Source organism: Microcaecilia unicolor, chromosome 2 (assembly GCF_901765095.1).
Source record: "Microcaecilia unicolor chromosome 2, aMicUni1.1, whole genome shotgun sequence".
NCBI classification, from domain to species: Eukaryota; Metazoa; Chordata; class Amphibia; order Gymnophiona; family Siphonopidae; genus Microcaecilia; species Microcaecilia unicolor.
Window position 1 is genome coordinate 51,206,363 of NC_044032.1, and position 23,222 is coordinate 51,229,584.

Sequence of the window (23,222 nt, forward strand, 5' to 3'; positions counted from 1 at the left end):
TGTGATACCACATGGAGGCACTATATATTAAGGAGTAGCCAGAGGAGTGGCCTAGTGGTTAGTACAGTGGACCGTAAACAGTGGTGTGCTGGTATATGTTTAACTATAGGCTCTCTCTCTCTCAAAAAAAAAACAAAAAGTAAATAAATAACCACCTGTAGATATGTACGTAACTGTATTATACATTCTATTGGCACAAGTGATAGGCGCAGGCAGCAACCAATTTACAAATATTAAAACAAATTTACTGCAAATTCCAAATGGCCAGTTGATTTTTGCCACACACCTGTAGCCAATATATGTTTGCTATTCATCCAAGAATTCTTTTCACAAATTTATTGACATTATATCTGACATATCATTTACTGTCAGACTGTTTCTCACCTTATATACCCACTACTGGAAAACTGGAACAAGCTGAATTGTAACAGATTCCCACACAGACACTACAAGCCAGCGGAATCCTTCACCTCAGTCACACACATGCAGAACACAGATAGCCCCCTATTCAAATTCTTCAAAAATTAACCTGAAATCCTAAGAAGCTAGACTCTGCATGCAACACAATACCAGGAAAACAGAAAGACACGTTTCCTCTTATACACTGCAAAATAAGACAGCAGATGTAACTTCTCAAATAGGCCACATTCCAAACACTAAAATGAAAATAAAATGATTTTTTTTCTACCTTTGTTTTCTGGTGACTTTGTTTTTCTGATCATATTGGTCCCAGTCTCTGATTCAGCTGCTCTTTATCTATTCTCTTAACTCTGTTCCCAGGGTTTCCTGTCCATTTATTTCTTTACTTTCCTCCTGTCTTCTTCATTTCTTACCCTACATTCATAAGTAAGAGCTGGGTCCTCTGCGGACTTGAATGGAGGAGGTATAGAGTGGATCCGGCTTTTGCCTATTTTCTCCATCCATGTGCAGTTTTCTCCTATCTTCCCTTTCCCTCATCTTCATCCATGTGCATCTTCTGCTTTTCTCTTCTCTCCCCTCTATCAATGTCCAGCATGTCTCCTCTGTCCCATCCCTTGCAACCATGTCCAGCATTTTTCACCTCCCCTCCATGTGCATCTCCTTCCTCTCTCTTCCCTCCCCTCCCATCCATGTCCAGCATTTCTCCTCTCTCCCCTTTCATCCATGTGCATCTCCTTCCTCTCTTCCTTCCCCTCCATCCATGTCCAGCGATTTTACTCTCTCCCCTGCCCTCTCCTCCCATCAATGTCCAGCGATTGGCCACAGCCCCTACCTGCCCCCTTTTCAGTCCCCATGCTCCAGCCTTAGCCCCCTTCTCAGCTGCTGCTAGTTCCAGTTCCAGCTCCCACGACAGCCCCCTTTTTGTTCTTGCTACCCCGCGTCTTTGGGCCTTCCCTCAGTGTCCCATCCTCCTCTGCCATTTCCTGTTTCCACAAGGGTGGGACACAGTGAGGGAAGGCCCGAGCTGACAGTCTCCTTATTTTACTGACGTTGTCACGCTGCCGCTTTGAGGTACAAGAGACGCAGAGTGGCAAGAACAAAAAGGGGGCTGTTGTAGGAGCTGAGGGCAGGCATGTGGGGACCAGGAGCTGTGGCTGGAACTGTGAGCCGCCAGTAAGCATGGCTTGTGGCACCCTCCCTGCCATGCTAACTGTGCTTATCAGGTTGCGCCGGCTCTGGGGCAGGAAAGAAGGATGGAGAATCATTCCCTGCCCCAGCTGATATGGCGCAACAACCAGCTTGCATATTTTTAGAAAATCTAACAACCTGCTCTTGCGAGCCTGTGCGAGCCGGGTCCAGCACACCATTGACTGTAAGCCAAAAGGTTCAGATTCCACTGTAACTCTATTAAGGAGTGGAGGAGTAGACTAATGGTTAGCGCAGTTCTTTGTGACTCTGAGCAAGTCACGTAACCCTCTATTGCCCCAGGTACAAAATAAGTACCTGTACTTAATATGTAAACTGCTTTCATTTTAAACAGAGAAAGGCAGTATATCAAATCGCATCCCCTAAACTTGTGCTGCGATTAATGAGGTGAAAAAAAAATACAGTAAATTTTATTAATCCCTTCACACAAATGAACTTAAATCAACATTTGGTTGCCTTGAACTGCTGAGCCATGAGCTTGTACAGGAGCTGATTCATTGAGCTTCTATCTCTGATGCAGCAAAGCGGGAGAAAGCCATTGAAAAAACTGAACCAATTGTGATTTGCAGCCTTTGAAAAAAAATTAACATTTAGTAAATAGCCTGGTCCTTAAAGGTCAATGGGCTTCGGTGATTCCCCCCCTCCCTGGCTACCTTCTCAGAAAAGACTCAAAGGCCCAGATGCATCAACCAAATGTTAAAAAATCTAAAATGTTAAAGTCCCTAACAAATTTTAAAAAACGAAGAATGCACTAAAAAAAACAAGTCTCAAGTTCGGTGCGGTACTGTAAAGTACAATGCATCAAACCTGTGTAATCCCCGTCCGTAATCGGCCCCTAAAGCATGCGCAGAGCAGCCAAGCGTTATGCTGGCTGCTCTGCGCATGCCACAAATGTCAACACTACAAAAAAAAAAAACCAAAACACAAACACGTGTGTTTCGGGAGGGGGCAAAGGCACTCATCAGGAGCGTCCTTCACGGACGTCCTTGCCCCCGCCCCACTTCACCCGAGTTTGCCACTGCTCCCCGCTTCCCCCCTGCTTCAAAACCAAATTCAAAATAAAAATAAAAAACTTTTAAGCCTAGATTTTAGAAACTTGTAATGCTGCCCCCACACCCCTCCCTTCCTCTGTTTCCCAGCTCCGCCTCCCGCCATTCTCCGCCCCCATGCGCCGCCCCCCTGAGATCGTCGCCTCCGCTCCCCCCCTCCACCAGGCCCCCCCTCCTTCCTACCGGGCCCGTGCAGTGCCTCTCACCTCTCTGTGAAGGTGCTGCACAGGCAAGAAGAACAGCACAGCTGATGCCTTGGGGTAAAAAGTATGCAGAGATCTGAAAGTGATCTTGAATATTGCTTTTGTGGTGGAAGAAAAAAAAAATACCAGGAGGAGGTGTTGAAGATCTCTACATATCTGGTCACTTAAACAGGTCAGAAATTTTGTAGAATTGAGGACCCTGGATTGGTGGATTAAGGGAGGTAAGGGGTGGATATAGCTAGGCAGGGGAGGGGGAGGGAGGGGAAATAGGGTAGGGAAAAGGGGGGGAGAGGAAGGGGAGGGGGGAGTTTCCTACATAAGGGGAGGGGTTAACAAGAAAAGAGGCATGAAGACCAGAGCATAAAAGTTAGTGAGTGTATAATCTGCAATCCTCAGAAGCTTAGCTGAAATTGGGTGGCGGAACAGTTGGGGGGAAGAGGGGGTGGTGGTTGGGAGACGAGGATAGGGGAGGGCAGACTTATACGGTCTGTACCAGAGCCGGTGATGAGAGGCGGGACTGGTGGTTGGGAGGCGGGAAATACTGCTGGGCAGACTTATATGGTCTGTGCCCTAAAAAGGACAGGTAATTCAAGGTAAGGTATACACATATGAGTTTGTCTTGGGCAGACTGGATGGACCATGCAGGTCTTTTTCTGCAGTCATCTACTATGTTACTATGTCACTGTTTTTGTTGAAATATATAGAGTGGCACTGAGCTGCATGTGGCAGCAGATGTTTGTATATGTCCTCATGTTGCAATAAAGATATTAAAAAAAAAAAAAAAAAAGAAAAGAATTGAGGCCAGGGTAAGATCACTATATATTTAAGAGGAAGATGTGCCTGGTCTTCCTCAACCACAGAAGTGGTGGAAACCTACTCAAATGCCGCTCAAGGGATTCCAGACAACGTATCACCCTCTGTAGGTGATTTTCATGTGGGTCGAATAAAAGCTGTATGTTGCAAAAAAGTCATTTTTCTTCAGGGTCTGTGAGTCATTAGAATTCAATATTAATTTTATTACTGAGAAACAAAACCTTGTGGCTGGCCATCTTAATCTGCTTCTTAATCAATAAGCAACTGGATAAAAATGAGTGAGCGAAGTTGGCTCCTGGCTTGATTCTCTTAATAGATGCAAGTTTTTCTTTTGCTCATTGTGGCAAAATGCTACGTTATTTTTGAATAGTTTCAAAAGCCCTTCAATGTTACTTCATTCCCTATAATTGGGCAGGTAAAATACCATTGATTGCGGTTCCATCAAGGATGAGAGAAGAGTCCATACACAGGGAGTAGAGAAGGCGGGAGAGATGGAGGCTGGATGCTTCTCAGAAAAGCGCTGTAAGGAAAGAGAAGTGAATGCTATGAAGTGCTGAAGTCATCTAGGTGACAAAACCAGTGGCGTAGCAAAGGGTGGGCCCAGGCCCATCCACTGGGCTCAGGCCCACCTAGTAGCAGCACACCTATGATGTGGCTGGCAGGGATCCCCCAAGCCCCACCAGCTGAAAACTCCCAACAACTGTACCTCCTCCATAACTTGTAAATAGCAGATCTTCGCCTGTAGTCAGGGCCACCAAGAGGGGGGGGGGCACGGGGGACAAAATTCCCCAGGCCTGGGCCTTCAAGGGGGGCCCGGCGCTGGAGTCCCACCTGCCCCTCCATTCAAACCACAGCGCCTCACCTCGGTCCGTGTGAAAGCACAGCGGCGGCAGCCTGTAGATCGCCTCCCTTCGGGCCTTCCCTCCCTGTGTCCCACCCTCGTCTGATGTAACTTCCGCGAGGGTGGAACACAGGGAGAGAAGGCCTGAAGGGAGGTGATCTGCCGCTGCTGCGCTTTTACACGGAGCGAGGTGAAGTGCTGTGATTTGAATGCAGGGGGCCCGGCCCGGTGGCAGATGGAGGGGGGGGGGGGCGGTGGCAGCGATGACCTCGGGGGGGGGGGCCGTAGCGGCAGGGCCCTGGGGGTGGTCTTGCGGGAGAGGGAGAGATCACTTGTGGGACAGGGTGGAGTTCTTCTGCCCACCTATCTTACCCTGGACAAGACCTTCACAGTGGAAAAGAATTCAGGGTATGGAGCAGAACTGGAAGTGTGGGTCCAAAGATCGAGCTGGGGATGCTGGCCTTAAGCAATGGATGGAGGACAAAGGAATCAGATCTAGAGTCTTGGGGGAGAGGGGAAAGTAAATACAAAATTGATTGTTTTGAAATTGCTTATTTAGGGCAGCCTGTCAGAGGGAACCATAAGGCAGCATAAACAAAATGGAGGATTGAAGTGCTCAGGTGTTCCAAGACAGCTGCAGTGCTGGGGAGTGGATCGTATTCATAAGGAAATCCCAGAGTCTGTAGTCTGAAAGACAGCAGCTAAAGAAAGTAGGAATTGCATGGCTGGTAGAACCCTCAACAGCACAAGCACGGGGAAAGTGATCTGCAATGCACAGCAGGAATGACCTCAACAATTTCCTGGACAAACTCAATGGGCCATGCTGATCTTTCTCTGCCATCTTTTACTATGTTGCTATGTCCTTTCCTTGAGGAAGATTAATGAACCTTTATTAGTAAAGAGAATCCATAAAGGATAAGCTAGATCTTCCTGCATCTCTTAGAGGCTTCATTCCTACTCCTTCCTGTTCCTGCTTTCCACAGTTCCTGGCCAGCCTCACCCAGCCCTCCTCACTTCCCTTCAATCTGCATGTTACAGGGAGGTCAATGCAGAAAGCCGTGAGTACAGCTGTGCATGTTGTCTGCTTCTACTGCATGTAGCAAAGCAAGCTAAGTGTATGCAAATTTTATGCATGCACACAAAGGAGGAGTAGCCCAGTGGTTAGTGCCGTGGACTTTGATCCTGAGAAACTGAGTTCGATTCCCACTGCAGCTCCTTATGACTCTGGGTGAGTCACTTAACCCTCCCATTGCCCCTGGTACAAAATAAGTACCTGAATATATGTAAACCGCTTTGAATGTAGTTGGAAAAACCTCAGAAAGGCAGTGTATCAAGTCCCATTTCCCTTCTTGTGTGCACATTGAAACAAGAACTTCAATGCACTTCAGTGCCTGTTCTTCTGCGCATAAATATCAGCCTTGAATAAATTTATTGCACATAAAATGTTTGCAAGGCGGATAATTTATACATAGAAGCACAGGTACTGATGTGTGCTGATTTCATTCCATGTCTGCAAGCTTTTACTTCCTCACTCTTTTAAACTTGCAGGCCCTTTTGGTTGCAGAAGACAACACTGGCACTTAAATCTTTTTAAAAAACTAGCATTAAATCTTCTCCGCTAACCCTTCTATGCTGCCCCGGAACTGACAAAACGTTTCTTGTGTTGACTGCATGGCTTCCTTCTGTGCATTGCCTGGAATACTTAATGGCCTCACTACCATACATTTTAATGCAATGTGCAGCCATGTCTTCCACACAAGTTAACACCCTTGCACAATCCCTCTCTGCATCGATCAATGTTCACCTACAACTCGCATTGGCCCCTGGATGAGGGTGGTTGAGCCTGCACCATTCATGATCTTCAGCATTTCACTGTTCTTCTCTCCCTGCTGGGAAATGAGTGTCACAGAACTTGATACCAGCCAAGACCATCCGCGGTCCCTGCACTGTCAAAATTATAGTGGTCTCTACCCTCTTTTTCTGAAACTCTTCCCTCTGCTTCTGCCGAGATCTCTGCCAGCTGAATCACCAATTTAAAATTAAATACTACTACTACTACTTATCATTTCTATAGCGCTACTAGACGTACCCAGCGCTGTACACTTGAACATGAAGAGACAGTCCCTGCTTGACAGAGCTTACAATCTAATTAGGACAGACAACCAAGAGATAAGGGAATATTAAAGTGAGGATGATAAAATAAGGGTTCTGAACAAAATACACTTGGACTTAAAAAACAACAACACTGGGTGCCATATTCCAGGTCATAATAAAAGACTCTCTATTTGAAGTGAACACATATAAAAGGAGAAATTCTATTTTGGATGATTTCCAAATGAATTACTGAATCACACTCAGATTGTACTAGTTACCTGGAAGGATATCCGGCTGCACTGATGCGGATCGTTTCTAACACACCACAGGCTCTCAGCTGCTGAACTGCTCTCTTTGGATCAAAACTGCAAGTACATATTTAGAAAGAAAAACATGGGCTATGAGAAAAGGAAAGCACAATCTGTTCACCTCTTAAACTAGGGAATGCCTGATATAGCACAATTCAAATAAAAAAGTCTGAGAAAAAGACAGGCTGTTGCTATAAAAGGTGGAAAATACAAACCATAAAGACCCCAAACTTGACTAGCTTGAGCGTTGGATGTTATACTTTGGTGACTGATACTTTCCTACACAAGAAGGTACATAAAACAAACTGAGCAGTCGACGGGTTTAACAAATGGTATTAGGCCAAAATGCAGGTGGCCCTACGTTTTCCAAAAATACGTGCACATGGAGCAAAGCTGAAATATTTTAGTAAGTATAACATCAACCCACATAAAGAAGATACACAATACTTCCAATTTCTGACATGTACAGAACATCCACAAACATCATCTAACCACTCAAAAACTACAGGGGCCAATACAAAACAAGTACTGGAGTATGGGGGAGATGGAGGGCTGGGGAAAGAATGGTGGGAGAAGGGAGAGAAAGAGGGAAGAAAGGAGAGGAAAGGGAAGACAGATGGAGAGGGTCATGAGATGCAGAACTGAAAACATGCCCTTTCCATAGAAAGCTGTACAAAATTCAGTATTCTGTAGACAGTCCTACATGGATGTGCATTTCCATGGGCCTGAAATATGAAATAAATAAATAAATATTTATTTATTGCATTTGTATCCCACATTATCCCACCTCTTTGCCAACTTTGAAATAAAGTCTGGTCCAATACACTGATTAGATGTGGAGGGGCATTTTTGATATAACATCTTAAGTAGAGGAGTGTGGTAGCCGTGTTAGTCCACTCTTAAGGTTATCAATAAAAATCAAACAAAATAAAACATGGAAAAGAAAATAAGATGATACCTTTTTTATTGGACATAACTTAATACATTTCTTGATTAGCTTTCGAAGGTTGCCCTCTAGTGTTTTGTCCTCAGTGCATTTTTTTTTGTGAGTCATGCCTTAATCCCTCCAGTGGTCATCTGATCATTTAGGGCACCTTTTTATGACTTTGTCCTTACTGAAACAGGTCCGGACCAAAATGTTCAACTTTTAGCCCTAGACACGTTTGCTTTGTTTCATTATGGCAGAAAAAACGTCCAAGTTGTGTGAACACAACTGCAGTGTATCCAAATCCCACCCCCCAAAATGTCCCCTTCTGATTTAGATACACTGCAGATGAACTGCATAGAAAAACGTCTAAAAATCTGTTTCGAGAATAACGATTTGGAAGGTTTTTTTTTCAAGAAAAGCATCCATCTGCCACTTTTTGGATGTTTTTCTCTTTCGAAAATAAGCCTGAAAGTCAAAAAACATCACTTTACCTTCAGCTACACTGGAAAAATAATGTATCAACATTTTCACAGGATTATTTTTGCTGCACAACTGATGAATTCTTTTATAACTAAGCAGTTAATTTCATGAGTTCCAGTGCATGATGCAATAAAAGACAGAATGCTTTGTGTGTCTCTGAGAATCCTCCCTAACCCCTGCCCTAAAGGTCTCATCAAGTAGAGCAGTGTTGAGAATGCTGCATTACCATAAATTATTTGACATTTCCAAAGCAATATCCTTAATTGTATGAAATAAATTTAGTGAGAAAAGGCCCTGCCATCTGAACTCAGACTCAGTAAGGCAATCAACCAATAAGTAGATTAAGAGAGGGAATTATTAAGATGCAGTAAAAGTTGGGCTTCTACTGCACCTTAACTTCCCACAGGAGTGACTAACCTGAGGTAGCTCAGTAATACAGGTTAGTTACTCCTGTGGTATATGAATGATAATGCTTGCGATCCACCGTGCAAGCTGTGGCCAGATGCTCCCTCCCTGGATGCTTCTTAATGGAGCAGGCCTGTCGATGCCCCCCATGCATGTCCCTTTCTTCCCAAGAGCCTCCCCTCCTGATACCCACCCCCCCATATATACACATATATAAATACCACCTCCTGATCTCTCCTACCCCAAAGATTTTCTCATTCACAAAGAACACCCATCCCCCAGGGCCTACCTTTAGCTGCTCCTGCCCCTCAATGGCTAGGTTTAAAATGGCACTGGTGACCCCTTGTGGTAGTCTCATGGTACTAACACTAGGGATGAAGCTGCTATATAAGGGCAGTTAGACTCCCTAGTGGTAATACCGTAAAGCTACGGCCCAATACTCCCGGGGCCAGCTTTGCTTGTGGCATTTTTCCATGAAGAACACAGCTTGCAAGCTGTGTTATTTGATTTATATAATAATGAGATGTTTCTGCATACTATGTATTTTGTGGTAACTTTTTTGTTAAAGTGCATTACGGTAATATAATGAAGGTTCTTGCCCTTTAACACACATTACGGGGCAAATGACGCGTGTTAAGGCTGTAATACACATTCAGAACTACCCTCTTAAGCACTGACCAGAGTAAGAACCATTTTGGAACTGTTGCTGCATGGTAAGAATCTCTTCATAGAGTGCGTTTTATTATTGTCTGTGATAAATTAAACACAAACCACACGGTAGATTCTCCTGTGCATTACAGCATGTGCTTACTGTCACATCTTGTTAAGCCACCACTGCAGGGATTCAAGAATTTACATACAGTGACAAAGTTATTAGTCTGTGTAGCAGGGTTTTTCTTTAGTTGGTGCAAAGATACTGACATGATTCAGCAGGAAAACTCATCAATCCTACTACATTTTCTTATTTAAAAATTTCTAACCCGCTTACAACTTGGTGGGTAACAAAAATCAACACACACAACTAAAATAAAACAAATACACAGATAAACAAAATAATACAGTATTCCAGCTGATCAGCAAATAATATCAATTCCATGACGTTCAAATAGGTTTCAATAACTGAATAAATTGAACCCTACTACTACATAGTCTCAAGTAACCAGCTAGGGCTCTTCAGCTTGGAGAAAAGACGGTTAGGGGGGGGGGGATGGGAGATATGATAAAGGTCTGTAAGATAATGAGTGGAGTGGAACGGGTAGACGTGAATCGCTTGTTTACTCTTTCCAAAAATACTAGGACTAGGGGGCACGCAATGAAGCTACAGAGTAGTAAATTTAAATCGAATTGGAGAAAATATTTCTTCACTCAACTTGTAATTAAACTCTGGAATTTGTTGCCAGATAATGTAGTAAAAGCAGTTAGCTTAGCGGGGTTTAAAAAAGGGTTGGATAGCTTCCTAAAAGAAAAGTCCATAAATCATTATTAAAATGGACTTGGGGAAATCCACTACTCATTTCTTGGATAAGTAGCATAAAATGTATTTTACTGTTTTGGGATCTTGCCAGGTACTGACGAAAGATGCATATTCAATACTTGTAACCTGGATTGGCCACTGTTGGAAACAGCATGCTAGCTGTCCCAGTATGGCAATACTTATGTATTTAACCTGGCAATCTGTTCCAAATTTGTGGTCCTGCTATTGAAAAAGCTGATTTCCATACATTGGCATTTTGCCAAGAATGCTCTATGACACATGCCAAAAATTTCACATTCTCAGATCAGAAAGATCTGGATGGCTGATACTCCTGAATCACATGTTTTAAATATTGCAGAATACAGCTTGAATACAATGCCTGGTAAATTAAAAATATAACTTTTTACTGAACCCTGGAGTGGATGGGTAACCAGTGCAAGGAACGAAGAATATGAGATACATGATCATATCGAGACACAACCGCCAATAACTGGCAGAGGAGTTCTGTATCATTTGCAATGCGTGCATCTTGAATTTGGACAAACCCAAGTACAACAGATTGCAAAAATCAATACGAGAAATCACCAAACTCTGGACTACCGACCGAAAATCATTTTGTGACCACATAGGTTTTAAGTTTGTCAGCAAAATGAAGTTGGTAAAATGCCGACTTAACCACATGTAGAATTTGATCTTTCATAGACAATAATGGGTCCAAAATTACACCCAATACACGCATGTCTTTGCATTAGGAAGAAGAGGACAGCTTTGAATAACACACCATCTGAGGTATAATATTGGTATTATTCTTCTAGTTATACACTTCTCATGCAGCTGTTACAAGCATTACAGTACATTAGCACCATTGTATATTAGAACACTAGGGAGGTCATTTTAGAAACACTGATGCATAAACAGTAACATCTACACTCATCTAGATCAGTGGTTCCCCTATAGTACCCCCTTGCCAGTCAGGTTTTCAGGATATCCACAATGAAATTGCATGAAATAAATTTGCATACAATGGTGGCAGTTCATGCAAATGAAGTTCATGCATATTCATTATAGATATCCTGAAAACCTGACAGGCAAGGGGTACTCCAGAACCGGACTTGGGAAACGCTGATCTAGACTACCTGTGAAAGCCACCCTTTACGTACATCTCTGAGATGCAGATACTTAAAGGTAGAAGAGAATTTTTGTTATGAGCCCGCAGGTCCTCCAACTGGGGACTCTCTTCTTTCTTAAACTACCATGTAAACGTATTATGAAAATATCATTCAAGTAAATATATCTTTTTTTCAACCTGCATAGGGGCATGGTGGGGGCGTGGCTTGGGTATGTTCAGAGGTGCCAAATAGGGGCAGGTACATCTGGGGATTGCACTAGACATCAAGGAGATACCTCTCCCATAAGAGCTGGGGAGGGAGAGTGAGTGTGATTTTCATGTCTGAGGAAGTGGGGTATGTTACTACTCCTGTCTGGGAGGTCAGAAGTGGTCATGTGCTGTGAGGGGAGGGGTTAGAAAATAAGGGAATGAGATATGTATCTTATCACCAGCTCCTGTTAGAGATAACAGGCCCAATTTGGGGTCTGCTACCTCTGTTTTGGCATAGCCAAGAACCCATAATGTTCAAGGAACATTGCTGCAGCCAGAAGAGCTTGATATGCTTTTTTATTTTGCAGGATATTATGTAAAACTACTTCTCCCTCTGTATTTGCCAGTGTCCTTCTAAATGTTTCACAAAAGACTCTGGGGTAGATGCATCAAGCAAATGTAAAAAAATCAGAAACGTAAAAACCTTTACCGAATCTCAAATAACGAAGCATGCTCCAAAAACACAGCCCCAAAAAGTTTGGTGCGGTATTGGAAAGAACGATGCACTAATCCCCGTCGGTAATCGGCTCGTAAAGCATGCGCAAAGCATGCTTTTTCTTCCTGTGTCCGCCCTCCTCTGACGTCAGTTATCTACGTAGATAGCTGACGTCAGAGGAGGGCGGACACTGGAAGAAAAGGAGACATCGGAGGAGACATAAGAGCTAAAGAATAGCTGATCCATCCTGTGCAGCGCCTTCAAACATAGGTGAGAGGCGCTGCACCGGCCATTATGGAGGAGGGGGGGTCCGGTGGGGGGGGGGGGAGCGGCGGGGACGAAATCGGGGGGGGGGGGGGCACGGAGGGGGAGGAGGGCAGGAGGCGGAGCATTGCCGACTAAAGAAGAGAGACACAGGAAGGGAGGGGGAGCCCAGCAACTGCAAAGGTTTCATTTTTAAAAGCTTTTATTTCACAAACGGAGCAGCGGGGAGCAGCGGGGACTTCGGGGGGGGGGGGGGGGGGGGGGGCACAGGGAAGCAGGGAGCCACTTTTCTTTTAAAACATGCCAGCAATTTGGTTTTTCATCGTGCAGGGGGCAGTGGGGAGATGACAGCTCAGGCTTTAACGACAGGTCTGAGCTGACGTTAAATTTCTGGTGGTAAGTGAATCGTTGCTATCGTCGGTATGGTTAGTGCATTCCGAATTGTCTACATTTCAATGGTAGTTTCTCATTTGCATTCCAGTTTCGTTAGCTGCTACTGCCGTCGAAAAATAGGCTTTAGTGCATGGAAAGGATAGGAAATTCTTCCTTAAGGGCTCATTTAACGATGAAAAACGTTTAGTGCATCTGGGCCTCCGAGTCTTTCATAAAACCCTGATGTCTTAACTCCCTTCTCAGTGGCCTGTCTAACACGGGCTTTTACATGTTACAACTTTTAGCATTCCGATTCTATTCTTTTAACTCTTTTTTGCTTTTTCAAGCGAGTTGATCTTTTCCAGGCGGCTCGCTTGACACCAGCCATGAGCAGTGAGTAATGTGGTGTATGTTCCACACTGGACGCTTAGAGGGACAGTTATATCAAGGAGTTGGAAAATAAGCAGCGATTCCCAAGTCACGTGTATCAGATCTATGGGCTGTAACCTTCATCGAGAGAGATGTCTCTCGTAGTTTCCCTGTTACAGAAGGGCATTTCTCATTAAATGATAGCACTCAGAGGAAATTAAACTGTTAAAATGTTCAGATACTTCACAAAGGCAACACACATAAAAACAAAAGCTGCAAAACTGGAGAATTACATTAGTCTTTACAGTAATTTGGCCTTAACCTTTCTTTTGGGTAAGTTGGAGCATTATGCTCCTATAGGGCCTTTGCAATCTTTGCAACTGGAGTTGTGGCATGCCTCACGTGTCGATGAAATGTGCCTAGGAAGGGTTAAGGCAGCAAATGTTTTCTGCTGCTGTATCAAAACTCTGAAATGGCCTCTCTCATGAGATCAGACTTACAGACTACTTACATATCAAGGAAAGCAAAGAAGTGATTTCTTTCTATAGCTTTTGGCTAGAAGGGGTGGGGGGTGGGAAGAAGAACAAATGGTAGGTATCTAATGGTACTGCAAACTGTTCATTTGAGGGTTTTTTTAAATCTCTTAAAACACTTTACAGAACGAAAAATAAATTTCTATGGTGGCTCTTTCTGTGCTGCTGAAAAACATTTCCTTTGGCTTCAGTAAGCAATATTTTCAATTTGGAAGTGCACTTACGTAAACGGGAGCTTCTCATCATTTGGCTTGATGCACCGGACGTAATGTGGCGTTGTTGCATTCAGGGTCTCCATAAGTAAATATAACGAGTTTCGGAACTGAAAAAGAGAAAAAAGATCATTACAAGTCTTCTCATTTGCAAGCTCATGCTCTCCAATCTCTCCACATTTCACACAATGGACAATCTATCAAGGAGGCAGTAACAAGAATAATTTTCCATAGATTTCTTTCTACCTCCCTGAAGTCATCTACTGAAATCTCATTCCCTTCTACATCAAAGGAAGAGTTTTATAAAGAATTTTCTACATGAAAAAGCATGTTTTACATGTGGAAAATGCTTAATAAAATTACATAGGCGAATTCAGTTCTATCAGTACTCTGGGATGAATACCATCTGGTCCAGGAGATTTGCTACTCTTCAGTTTGTAGAACTGCCCCATTACATCCTCCAGGTTTACAGAGAATTCATTAAGTTTCTCCAACTCATCAGCTTCGAATACCATTTCTGGCAATGGTATCCCACCCAAATCTTCCTCAGTGAAGACCGAAGCAAAGAATTTATTTAATCTCTTGGCTACGGCTTTGTCTTCCCTGATCGCCCCTTTTACTCCTCGGTCATCTAGTGGTCCAACCGATTCTTTTGCCGGCTTCCCGCTTTTAAAATACCAAGAAAAATTTGTACTTTGTGTTTTTGCCTCCAACACAATCTTTTTTTCGAAGTCCCTCTCAGCCTTCCTTATTAGCGCTTTGCATTTGACTTGTCATTCCTTATGCTGTTTCTTATTATTTTCAGTCGGTTCCTTCTTCCATTTAATGAAGGATTTTCTTTTAGCTCTAATAGCTTCCTTCACCTTACTTTTTAACCACGCCGGCTGTCGTTTGGTCTTCCGCCCTCCTTTTTTAATAAGCAGAATATATTTAGCCTGGGCTTCCAAGATGGTGTTTTTGAACAGCATCCATGCCTGATGTAAATTTTTGATCCTCACAGCTTCTCCTCTAAGTTTTTTTTTTCACCGTTCTTCTCATTTTATCATAGTCTCCTTTTTTAAAGTTAAACGCTAATGTATTTGATTTCCTATGTATACTTACTTCAAGGCTAACCTAAGCTCCGTTCATTTGTTTCACCAAGACAAGAGTCTGCTGTAAGCACTGCACCTAAAGTCTGCAGTTTCCCCTGATGAAGCCTATCAAGCTGACAGGCATTTTCCCCTGATGAAGCTTGTCTTGGTAAAACAGGTCCCCCGTTGGGATCTTGATGAACAGAGCTTAAGTGCCCTTCTTTATCACTATATGTCAGTGAATGTTTGAAGGCGGAATGTTTGATTATATACCTCAGTGGCATTGAAAAGATCATGGCGATATTGAAGAGTCATTGAAGAACTGAATATCTCATTGGAATTTGAATGTTAAATACATGAACCGGAGGTTTTTGGCCAATTAAAACATTTCCAGTGGATCCACTTGTATTGTCATCAGTCCCCACAGTGATAACCTTTGACTGTTGTCTTTTTTCCTCACTTTTATAATATTTAAAAAAAAAAAAAATATATATATATATAAATGTAATTTTAAAAAATGCAATTAGGCGTATGAAGTATAGGTGAATGATATAGTAACATAGTAAGATATATAATTAAGATTTATAGGCTTAGTGTTGATTCCATATTTTTTGATATTTTAGCAGAGGTACTTATTGTGGAACAGTCCTTTATTTTTTGAGCACTTGTACATTTATACACACAAAGGGCATGTGTGCATCTAGATTATAGAACTGCCCTTTATAAATGCATTTTTCAAACAAAATTCTTCACAGACACACAAATGCAGGTTTGAATATCTGGGTGCACTGTATACTCACAGTCAGTGCATTTTTCTAGAAAAAAAGGTGCCGGTACTCAAATGCTAGGCCACCCTTCAGGGGTGGGATAATCAGTGAGGGACCCACCCCACAATAGCCAGTCACAGAATTTATGACAAGGCATAACTGGTGTGTAGGGCCTGAGCTCTTTCATTAAAACTTGGGATCCATGGGTCAATTTTAGCAGACAATGAAAAAGGTGCCGGTACTCAGTACCCCCAAGTATCCCCTCAAAAAAAAGCCCTGCTCACAGTATACCTTTTGAAAATCAGTCAAAAGCCATAGCTATTATCTGCGAACTGCAACAATATAAGCAGTCTGAAAATTGCCTCCTAAAATCAAGTTCATCCTTACTTTCAAGGCTTTTTATCTACCTAACATCTCTTTATTTCCCATTATATACAGATTAACATGCAGGCCAGTTTTAAAAACGTGCCCGAGCATTTAACTTTGCTGGGTGATTTTTCAGCTTGCTAGACTTCCAGCCAGAAATAAGGCTACATCTACATGGCGAAATCTTATCGACCTACAACTAAGGCGCTCAGCCTTTGGGGGCCTAAACTGGGCCAGCCAACAGTACAACTCAGTGCCTGATTCTCCCAGTTCTGGTATTTTTCTTGGGCAAAAGCTCAGGGTCTATCTTGACTTGTCCAATGTTACACAGGATAAAAGAAGCTCTGTCTCTTTTGCCAGAACGTGAGCTAAGGATTGATTGTGCCACTTGCATTCTATTATAGGCGAGAAAAAAAAAATCATACCTGATGTCCGACAGTTTTCTTGTGTTCCTTATTGGCTGTTTTCAAGGCTGGCTTGGCAGAACGGATGTTGATCTTTGATTTTCCAGAAGTAGGAATAGGAGGAACAGTGTCTTTTTCCTCTTGAAACAAGTCTGCTACCAGCTGATACTACAATAAAAAAAAAAAAGGGGGGGGGGACCTGAATTTATTTTTCTTTTTGCATGGCCTCCTAAAGAGAACAGTAGAATGCACCTGTGACTAGTGATGTGGAAATCTCTTCTAAGGAGGTTTACCACTCATTCAACAAACCCAGTGGCAGACTTCTTTCAAAGAAGCAACTGCATTTGTGGCAATTTAAAAGCAAATCCTGGGAAATTCAATGCAGTTGTCTTTAAATTGCCAGATCCATTTCAGATTTCAGTGGATCACTTTGGGATTCGATAGATCCCACTTCAGACTGCCACCAGGGCCAGTGGAAACAACCAGATTTCCCCAGTGGATCTGGGGGAAATCTGAAATTTTTGGTGAATTCAAAGTAAACTGAAACCTGCCAGATTCGGCTTATAATTTTTGAATTGTTTACATACCCCTTAACCATGATTCATCAACTTTCTGCTCAATGCCCCTTAATTCTTAGGTAAAGCACTCTTCTCTTGACATTGGAGCTCTATTGCTCTACAAAGTTTCTCATTTTCCATTACAGCTTAGAGGGTCCCTTTTACCAAGCTGCGGAAAAAAGGGCCCTGTGCTGGCAGCGGGGGACCATTTTTACCCCGCACTTGGGCCCTTTTTACCACAGCGGGAAAAAAGCCCCCCGCACACATGGCCATGCAGCAAGAGAACTCTAACCGCATAGCCACGTAATGGGGAGCCCTTACTGACACCCACTGAGGCGGCGATAAGGGCTCCCGCAATAACCCGGTAGTATCCAGGCAGCGTACGGCGATACGCGTTTACTGCCGGGTTACCGCCATGCAAGCCATTTCCGTGGGTTTTCTTTTTCCCCTGGAAATGGCACGTGCTCAGGTCGGAACTATCACCTCGCATTGGGCTGTCGGCAGTCCCGAAAGAGCGAGCGGTAAGCACGCATTGGGCTTACCACCGCCCTGTAAAACGGCCCCATAGTTTCCAAACCAGTGATTTTCGATCTTCTTCATCTCGCGGCACACTGACAAGGCTCAAAAATGGTCAAGGCACACCATCAGTTTTTGTAAGGATATATATTTTATCATTTAACAAACAAGTATTAAGATTGTGTTTAAAGATCAATAATTAAATTTTTAATCATTGTGTTATCTTTATAGTTCAATATGTTTTATTGAAGACAAGTTAGCAAAAGGGCAACTATACACTTCAAAGCAGTGGCTTAGCTACATGGGGTCTGAGGGGGCCTGGGCCCCCAGTAGATTTGTCCCTGGCCCCCTGCCAACGATCCCCTTGAACCCCCCTCCCGCCACCAACTCTCCCACGCCGCTGCATCAGTTACCTTTTTTGCTGGCGGGGGTCCCCGAACCCCGCCAGCCGAAGAGAGTCTTCTTCAGTGCCGGAGTGGCGCCTTCGTTCAACAAAGTTCCTGCGATCAGCTGTTTCGACGCCTTACATCCTGCACCGTGCATATAGCCCCAAGCAGGACGTAAGGCGTTGAAACAGCTGATCACACCAGGAACTTCGTTGAACGAAGGCGCTACTCCGGCGCTGAAGATGACTCTCTTCGTCTGGCGGGGTTTGGGGACCCCCGCCAGCAAAAAAGGTATTTGATGCGGCGGCAGGGCGGGCGGCGATGGTGGGGGAGAGTTGGTGGCGGGAGGGGGGTTCAAGGGGATCGTCGGCAGGCTGGCAGAGGGGTCCAATGTGGCGGCGGGAGGGCGGCTAAACAGTCCCCTCCCACCTCAGACTCTGGCCCCCCCTCCCGACGAGGTCTGGCTACGCCCCTGCTTCAAAGGTAATGAAATGAGCCACAAATAACACACATTCAAAACAACAATTTTAAAGTGAAACCCCCCAGCACCACAGTGCTGGTGGTGATCACATCCTTTCACTGCATCCGATCTGTAGGCCTAAATTCCTTTATAATAGACTCGCACCAGGCACACATTTATAGAACTAACCGATAATGACTAAGTTATGAGATCATACCATGTGTAATTGTATAATCTTTTGAACTTTTAGTACTGTCTTATAATGTCTTTTGCTTTAACACCATCATGTAATTCACCACCATGTAACACAAACCCTCTGTAAACCTAATGTATATTCACTTCTATTACCAGTACCCATGATGTATTGTAAGCCACATTGAGCCTGCAAAGAGGTGGGATAATGTGAGATACAAATGCAATAAATAAATAAATAAATACCAAATGGACACAATCTGAATGTCACACAATTTTCACTATGTAATAATGTGTTTAAAATTTGTGATGAGAACTAGCAAACTGCCACAGGACACACACATCAAACCAAGGACTCACTACAACTGAGACAGTTAGCGATGTATGGCCAAGTTAAAATAGATTTAGTATGAAGGATCCATTAACTTCCTCATGGTATCTGGGTACACAAACTGGGGAATTTAGCCCGTCTCTTTTTCCCTCACTTTTTTTTCCTTTAGCAGTCAGTGGCAGTGGTCGGCAGCAGCGGGCAGCAATTCAGACAGCCTATGTGGAAGCAGGAAGTTTGTCACCCTCCTGTCTCCATGCATATCTCACCTGTCCACCCCCATCTTGTTAGACTGTCACTGAAATGCTTTGATGTTCCCATGCATGTCTCCCGGTCTCTCACCTATCCACCCCCATCCTGTTAGACTGTCACTGAAATGCTTTGATGTTTCACTTACATATACTGTCATCTACCAACATTTGCTTATTTCCGATCTGACGAAGAAGGGCAACCTTCGAAAGCTAATCAAGAAATGTATTAAGTTATGTCCAATAAAAAGGTATCATCTTATTTTCTTTTCCATGTTTTATTTTGTTTTATTTCTATTGATTACCTACAAAATTACTAATAAACTGATGAAAGTCATCAGGATTTTAGAAATGCACAAAACTTAGGAAGTTTGGGAATATTTTGCAAAACAGAATGTTTTAAAAGTGCGGTGAAAGGACCAATAGCAGTACTGATATTTCATCTGCTAAGAAAAACTATTCCATATTTTAATGGCTTGAAAAGGAAGAGAAACATTTTTCTGTGAAAAGAATACACATGGGATGCTCCTTTCCCCCCTGCCACTACCAACAGCTTCTCCTCTTTGTATCATCTGAAAGAATATAAATGGACTCTCTGTCGACACTGACATATCAAATATTAGCACAGTGACACCACTTCAAGAGTAAAAAGTCTGTATGGAGAAGTAGTGGCCTAGTGATTAGAGAAACGGCTGAGAACCAGGGAAGCACCGAGGCAAACACTCTCTCACAATGCCTCGGATACCCATTTAGATTGTAAACTCTTCGGAAAAGGGTCATATCACCCTTGTACAGAGCTGTGCACGTCCAGTAATGCTACAACAATGGGTATCATTATACAGAGGTTCTATAATTAACTAGAGAAAATCATCACACAGAGCAAGTTGCTGCATAGCACCTGTAGCCCTGCTGCTGCTCTCTTTTCTTTGAACACAATTTTTTAATTTAAAAATTTAAATATTTAAGTATTACAAAGTAACGTAATAAAAAAAGTGCAGGAAAATTTCATATCCGGACACAACTCGTATACACCAAGCCCAGTTACAGAGAAATACTTAAAACTGGAAGATCCATAACAATAATAAAATGAAAAACAGAAGAACCAGACACACAATCATATCAATATTAGGTTAGAACCCAGCTCTCTTCATCCTGATTCTAAACACATGGCTTATTGATAAAAGTCTCAAGATGAGTAGGCTCCAAAAAACAGGAACAAGGTAAAGGACGGATCCTGCAGATCTGATTCCTCTGGATCCCTTTTTAAATCTTCATGGATCCTAATATTAATATCCTCAAATCCTCTAAACATGGATTGCCATCACATTTTCACTGCCACTGCTGTTCGGTATGTCTCAGAAGTCCTCCAGATCCTCCTTGTACTTCTGGACCATCTGAGTATGACCTTAACAGAGGACTGCTGTTTGGCGAGCCTTCATGCTCAGAAGAGGCAGGACCAGGAGGAGAAGAACAAAACACATCAATGCAGCGGCTCACTGCATTGTGAAAGCAGCAGCAACAGTCAAAACAGAACAGTGGTCCACTCTTTAAGCAGTACTCGGAAAATCCGGTAGATCGGAAGGATCCGGGAGATCCGTCTTCTACCCGGGCCCATAACGTTAGGTCTTAGAAGTAACAAGGTTTTTCTTCTTAATTGAGTTGATCTGGCAACATCTGAGAAAATTATAATTGCTTGCCTGCAGAAAGGTAAATGCTTCTTAGGAAAATAAGCTTTCAATATGACTAACTTCTGCTCTTCAGACTGCAAAACAATTAACAAAACAGCCTTTTAAGATATCAAATCTTGTGATGATTCCAAGGTAATCAACAGAAAAAGAATAAAATAAAACATGGAAAAGAAAATAAGATACCACCTTTTTATTGGACTAACTTAATACATTTTTTGATTAGCTTTCGAACGTAGTCCTTCTTCGTCAGATCAGAAATAAGCAAATGTTGATAGATGACAGTATATATAAGTGAAACATCAAAGCATTTCAATGACAGTCTAACAGGATGAGGGTGGGTTAGGTGAGGGACAGGGAGGGCCAGGTGGATGAGGAACAGGGAGATATGCATGGAGACATGAGGGTGACAAAGCAATACAATTTTATGGTTTATAATGGGCTAGAAAACCCAGGTCTTTGTTAAGTCCTGTCTGGTGGGTGTCAAAATATTTAATCATTCTCACTTCAAAGGTCTTATGTTCCTGGTGGGAGGCGGGGCTAGTGCTGGGCAGACTTCTATGGTCTGTGCCCTGAAAATGGCAGATACAAATCAAGGTCAGGTATACATATAAAGTAGCACATATGAGTTTATTTTGTTGGGCAGACTGGATGGACCATACAGGTCTTTCTCTGCTGTCATCTACTATGCTACTATATTACTATGTATTGTTTTATAGTCCCTTTTAGTATTCTCACCGTAAAATCATTGATACAGTGTTCTGGTTTTGTAAAGTGCTGCCCCACAGAGGTGACATCCTGGTTGGTACTGGCATTTCTCCAAGGTCTATGTAAATTAAATCTCTTCTTTAGTATCTGGCTTGTTTCTCCAACGTAGCACCCTTTGTTGCATTTTTTTACACTGAATGATATATACCACATTGGAAGACGAGCATGTGAAGGATTTCTTTATGTTGAATATTTTTCCTTTGTGAGTGATTTTATTCTATTTCTATTGATTACCTTCAAAAGTGGACTAACACTGCTACCACATCTTTCTACTCAGTGATAATTCCAGAGACTTACAAACATCTTTTCTAGACCAAGCCACCTTGGTCCTCGAGGGCCGCAATCCAGTTGGGTTTTCAGGATTTCCCCAATGAATATGAATGAGATATATTTGCATATAATGGAGGCAGTGCATGCAAATAGACCTCACCCATATTTATTGGGGAAATCCTGAAAACCTGATCTGGCAAGGGCCGAGGTTGGACATCCTTGATGTAGACTGTCTAGAGACTTAGTCACTTTGACTGCATTTGTATAGGTGATTAAATAAGTTTGCCGGTAGGCAAATGTTCGATTAATATTATTTCCACAATTACGTAGTCCTGGGTTATTGTATCTGGGCTTCCTCACGTCCTACCTCCCTCTTCTTCTTTCTCAGTCTCTTTTGCAAGAGTGACATCTCTTTGTCAGTACACAAAACAAAAGAGCAATGCCAGGAAAGCTAAGGGGATTCTGAAGTGACTGTGCCCGACTGATAGTATAGTGAAGTGACAGGTTTCCTTCTTTTTATTTACAGGTCTTTCAAATGATTATTGCAGGAGAACATAATGCCTGATAACCAGAACAAAAGCCCAAGCAACAAAATCTGCCTGTAGCTTGACGAGTGGATTCAAGGCTTGCAATTATTGTGCAGTCTAACAAAACAACTTCTTGGTTCCTGCTCTAATCTGTGCTCTATTTGAGCAGTAATGCATGGTGTGCTTATTTTTAAGCCCCAAGTCATGAAAAGGCTCTTTCATGATGGCAATGAATAGCGGGCTCAATCTGAGTGACAGTGTTTGTTTTACTATTTTCTCCTGAGACTCCTTTCTAAGGGCCTCATCTTACCATTTTCTATCAAGCTCTGTATGAAATACCTGTACAACAGATGAAGGGCCGGAGGTCTTATCAGATCCCAGTGCTTATATATCACCATTTCTAAAGTCACAGGTGCAAATGACACTGTCTGACATCCTGGCTACCACTGCCTCAGTACAGTCCGGCATGCAGTTGCCTAATCACCAAGTCAACTCCGAAATTCTAGTTCAGTTTTGGTTCTTCCCCATGAAACCCACAGTCCCTGATTTCAGACAGCAATGTAAGAGTGGATTCTGAGGTAAAGAAAATTCAGCAAAAGTTCCTGAAATTCTGCTGCAATTATGTGCCTTAATTGCATAGATTTGCATGAGTACGGGGCGTATCTGGACTCCGGCGGTAGGGGGGGCAAGAGTCAGAGGGAGGGGCACATTTTAGCCCCCCCCCCCCGCCGCCACCGACCCCCCCCCCACCGCCATTGTCAGAGCCCCCACCGCCACCAATGACTCTCTCCACCCCCCTCCCGCCGCCAACCCTCCCCCGCTGCTGTTGCTTACCTTTGCTGGTGGGGGGCTCTAACCCCCGCCAGCCGAGGTCCGCTTCCACCTGCCGCTGC

General features: G+C 43.1%; 1 protein-coding gene across 1 annotated transcript in view; it reads right to left on the reverse strand.

The window, feature by feature from the left end:
- MYO5B (myosin VB) overlaps positions 1-23,222 on the reverse strand; it is a 696,980-nt gene that overhangs the window by 228,339 nt on the left and 445,419 nt on the right. Inside the window, exons 15-17 of the mRNA XM_030192939.1 lie at positions 16,414-16,560; positions 13,798-13,895; positions 6,905-6,991 (exon numbers count right to left, since the gene is read on the reverse strand). Coding sequence (XP_030048799.1) covers positions 6,905-6,991; positions 13,798-13,895; positions 16,414-16,560 — 332 coding nt within the window. The remainder of the gene's footprint in view (positions 1-6,904; positions 6,992-13,797; positions 13,896-16,413; positions 16,561-23,222) is intronic.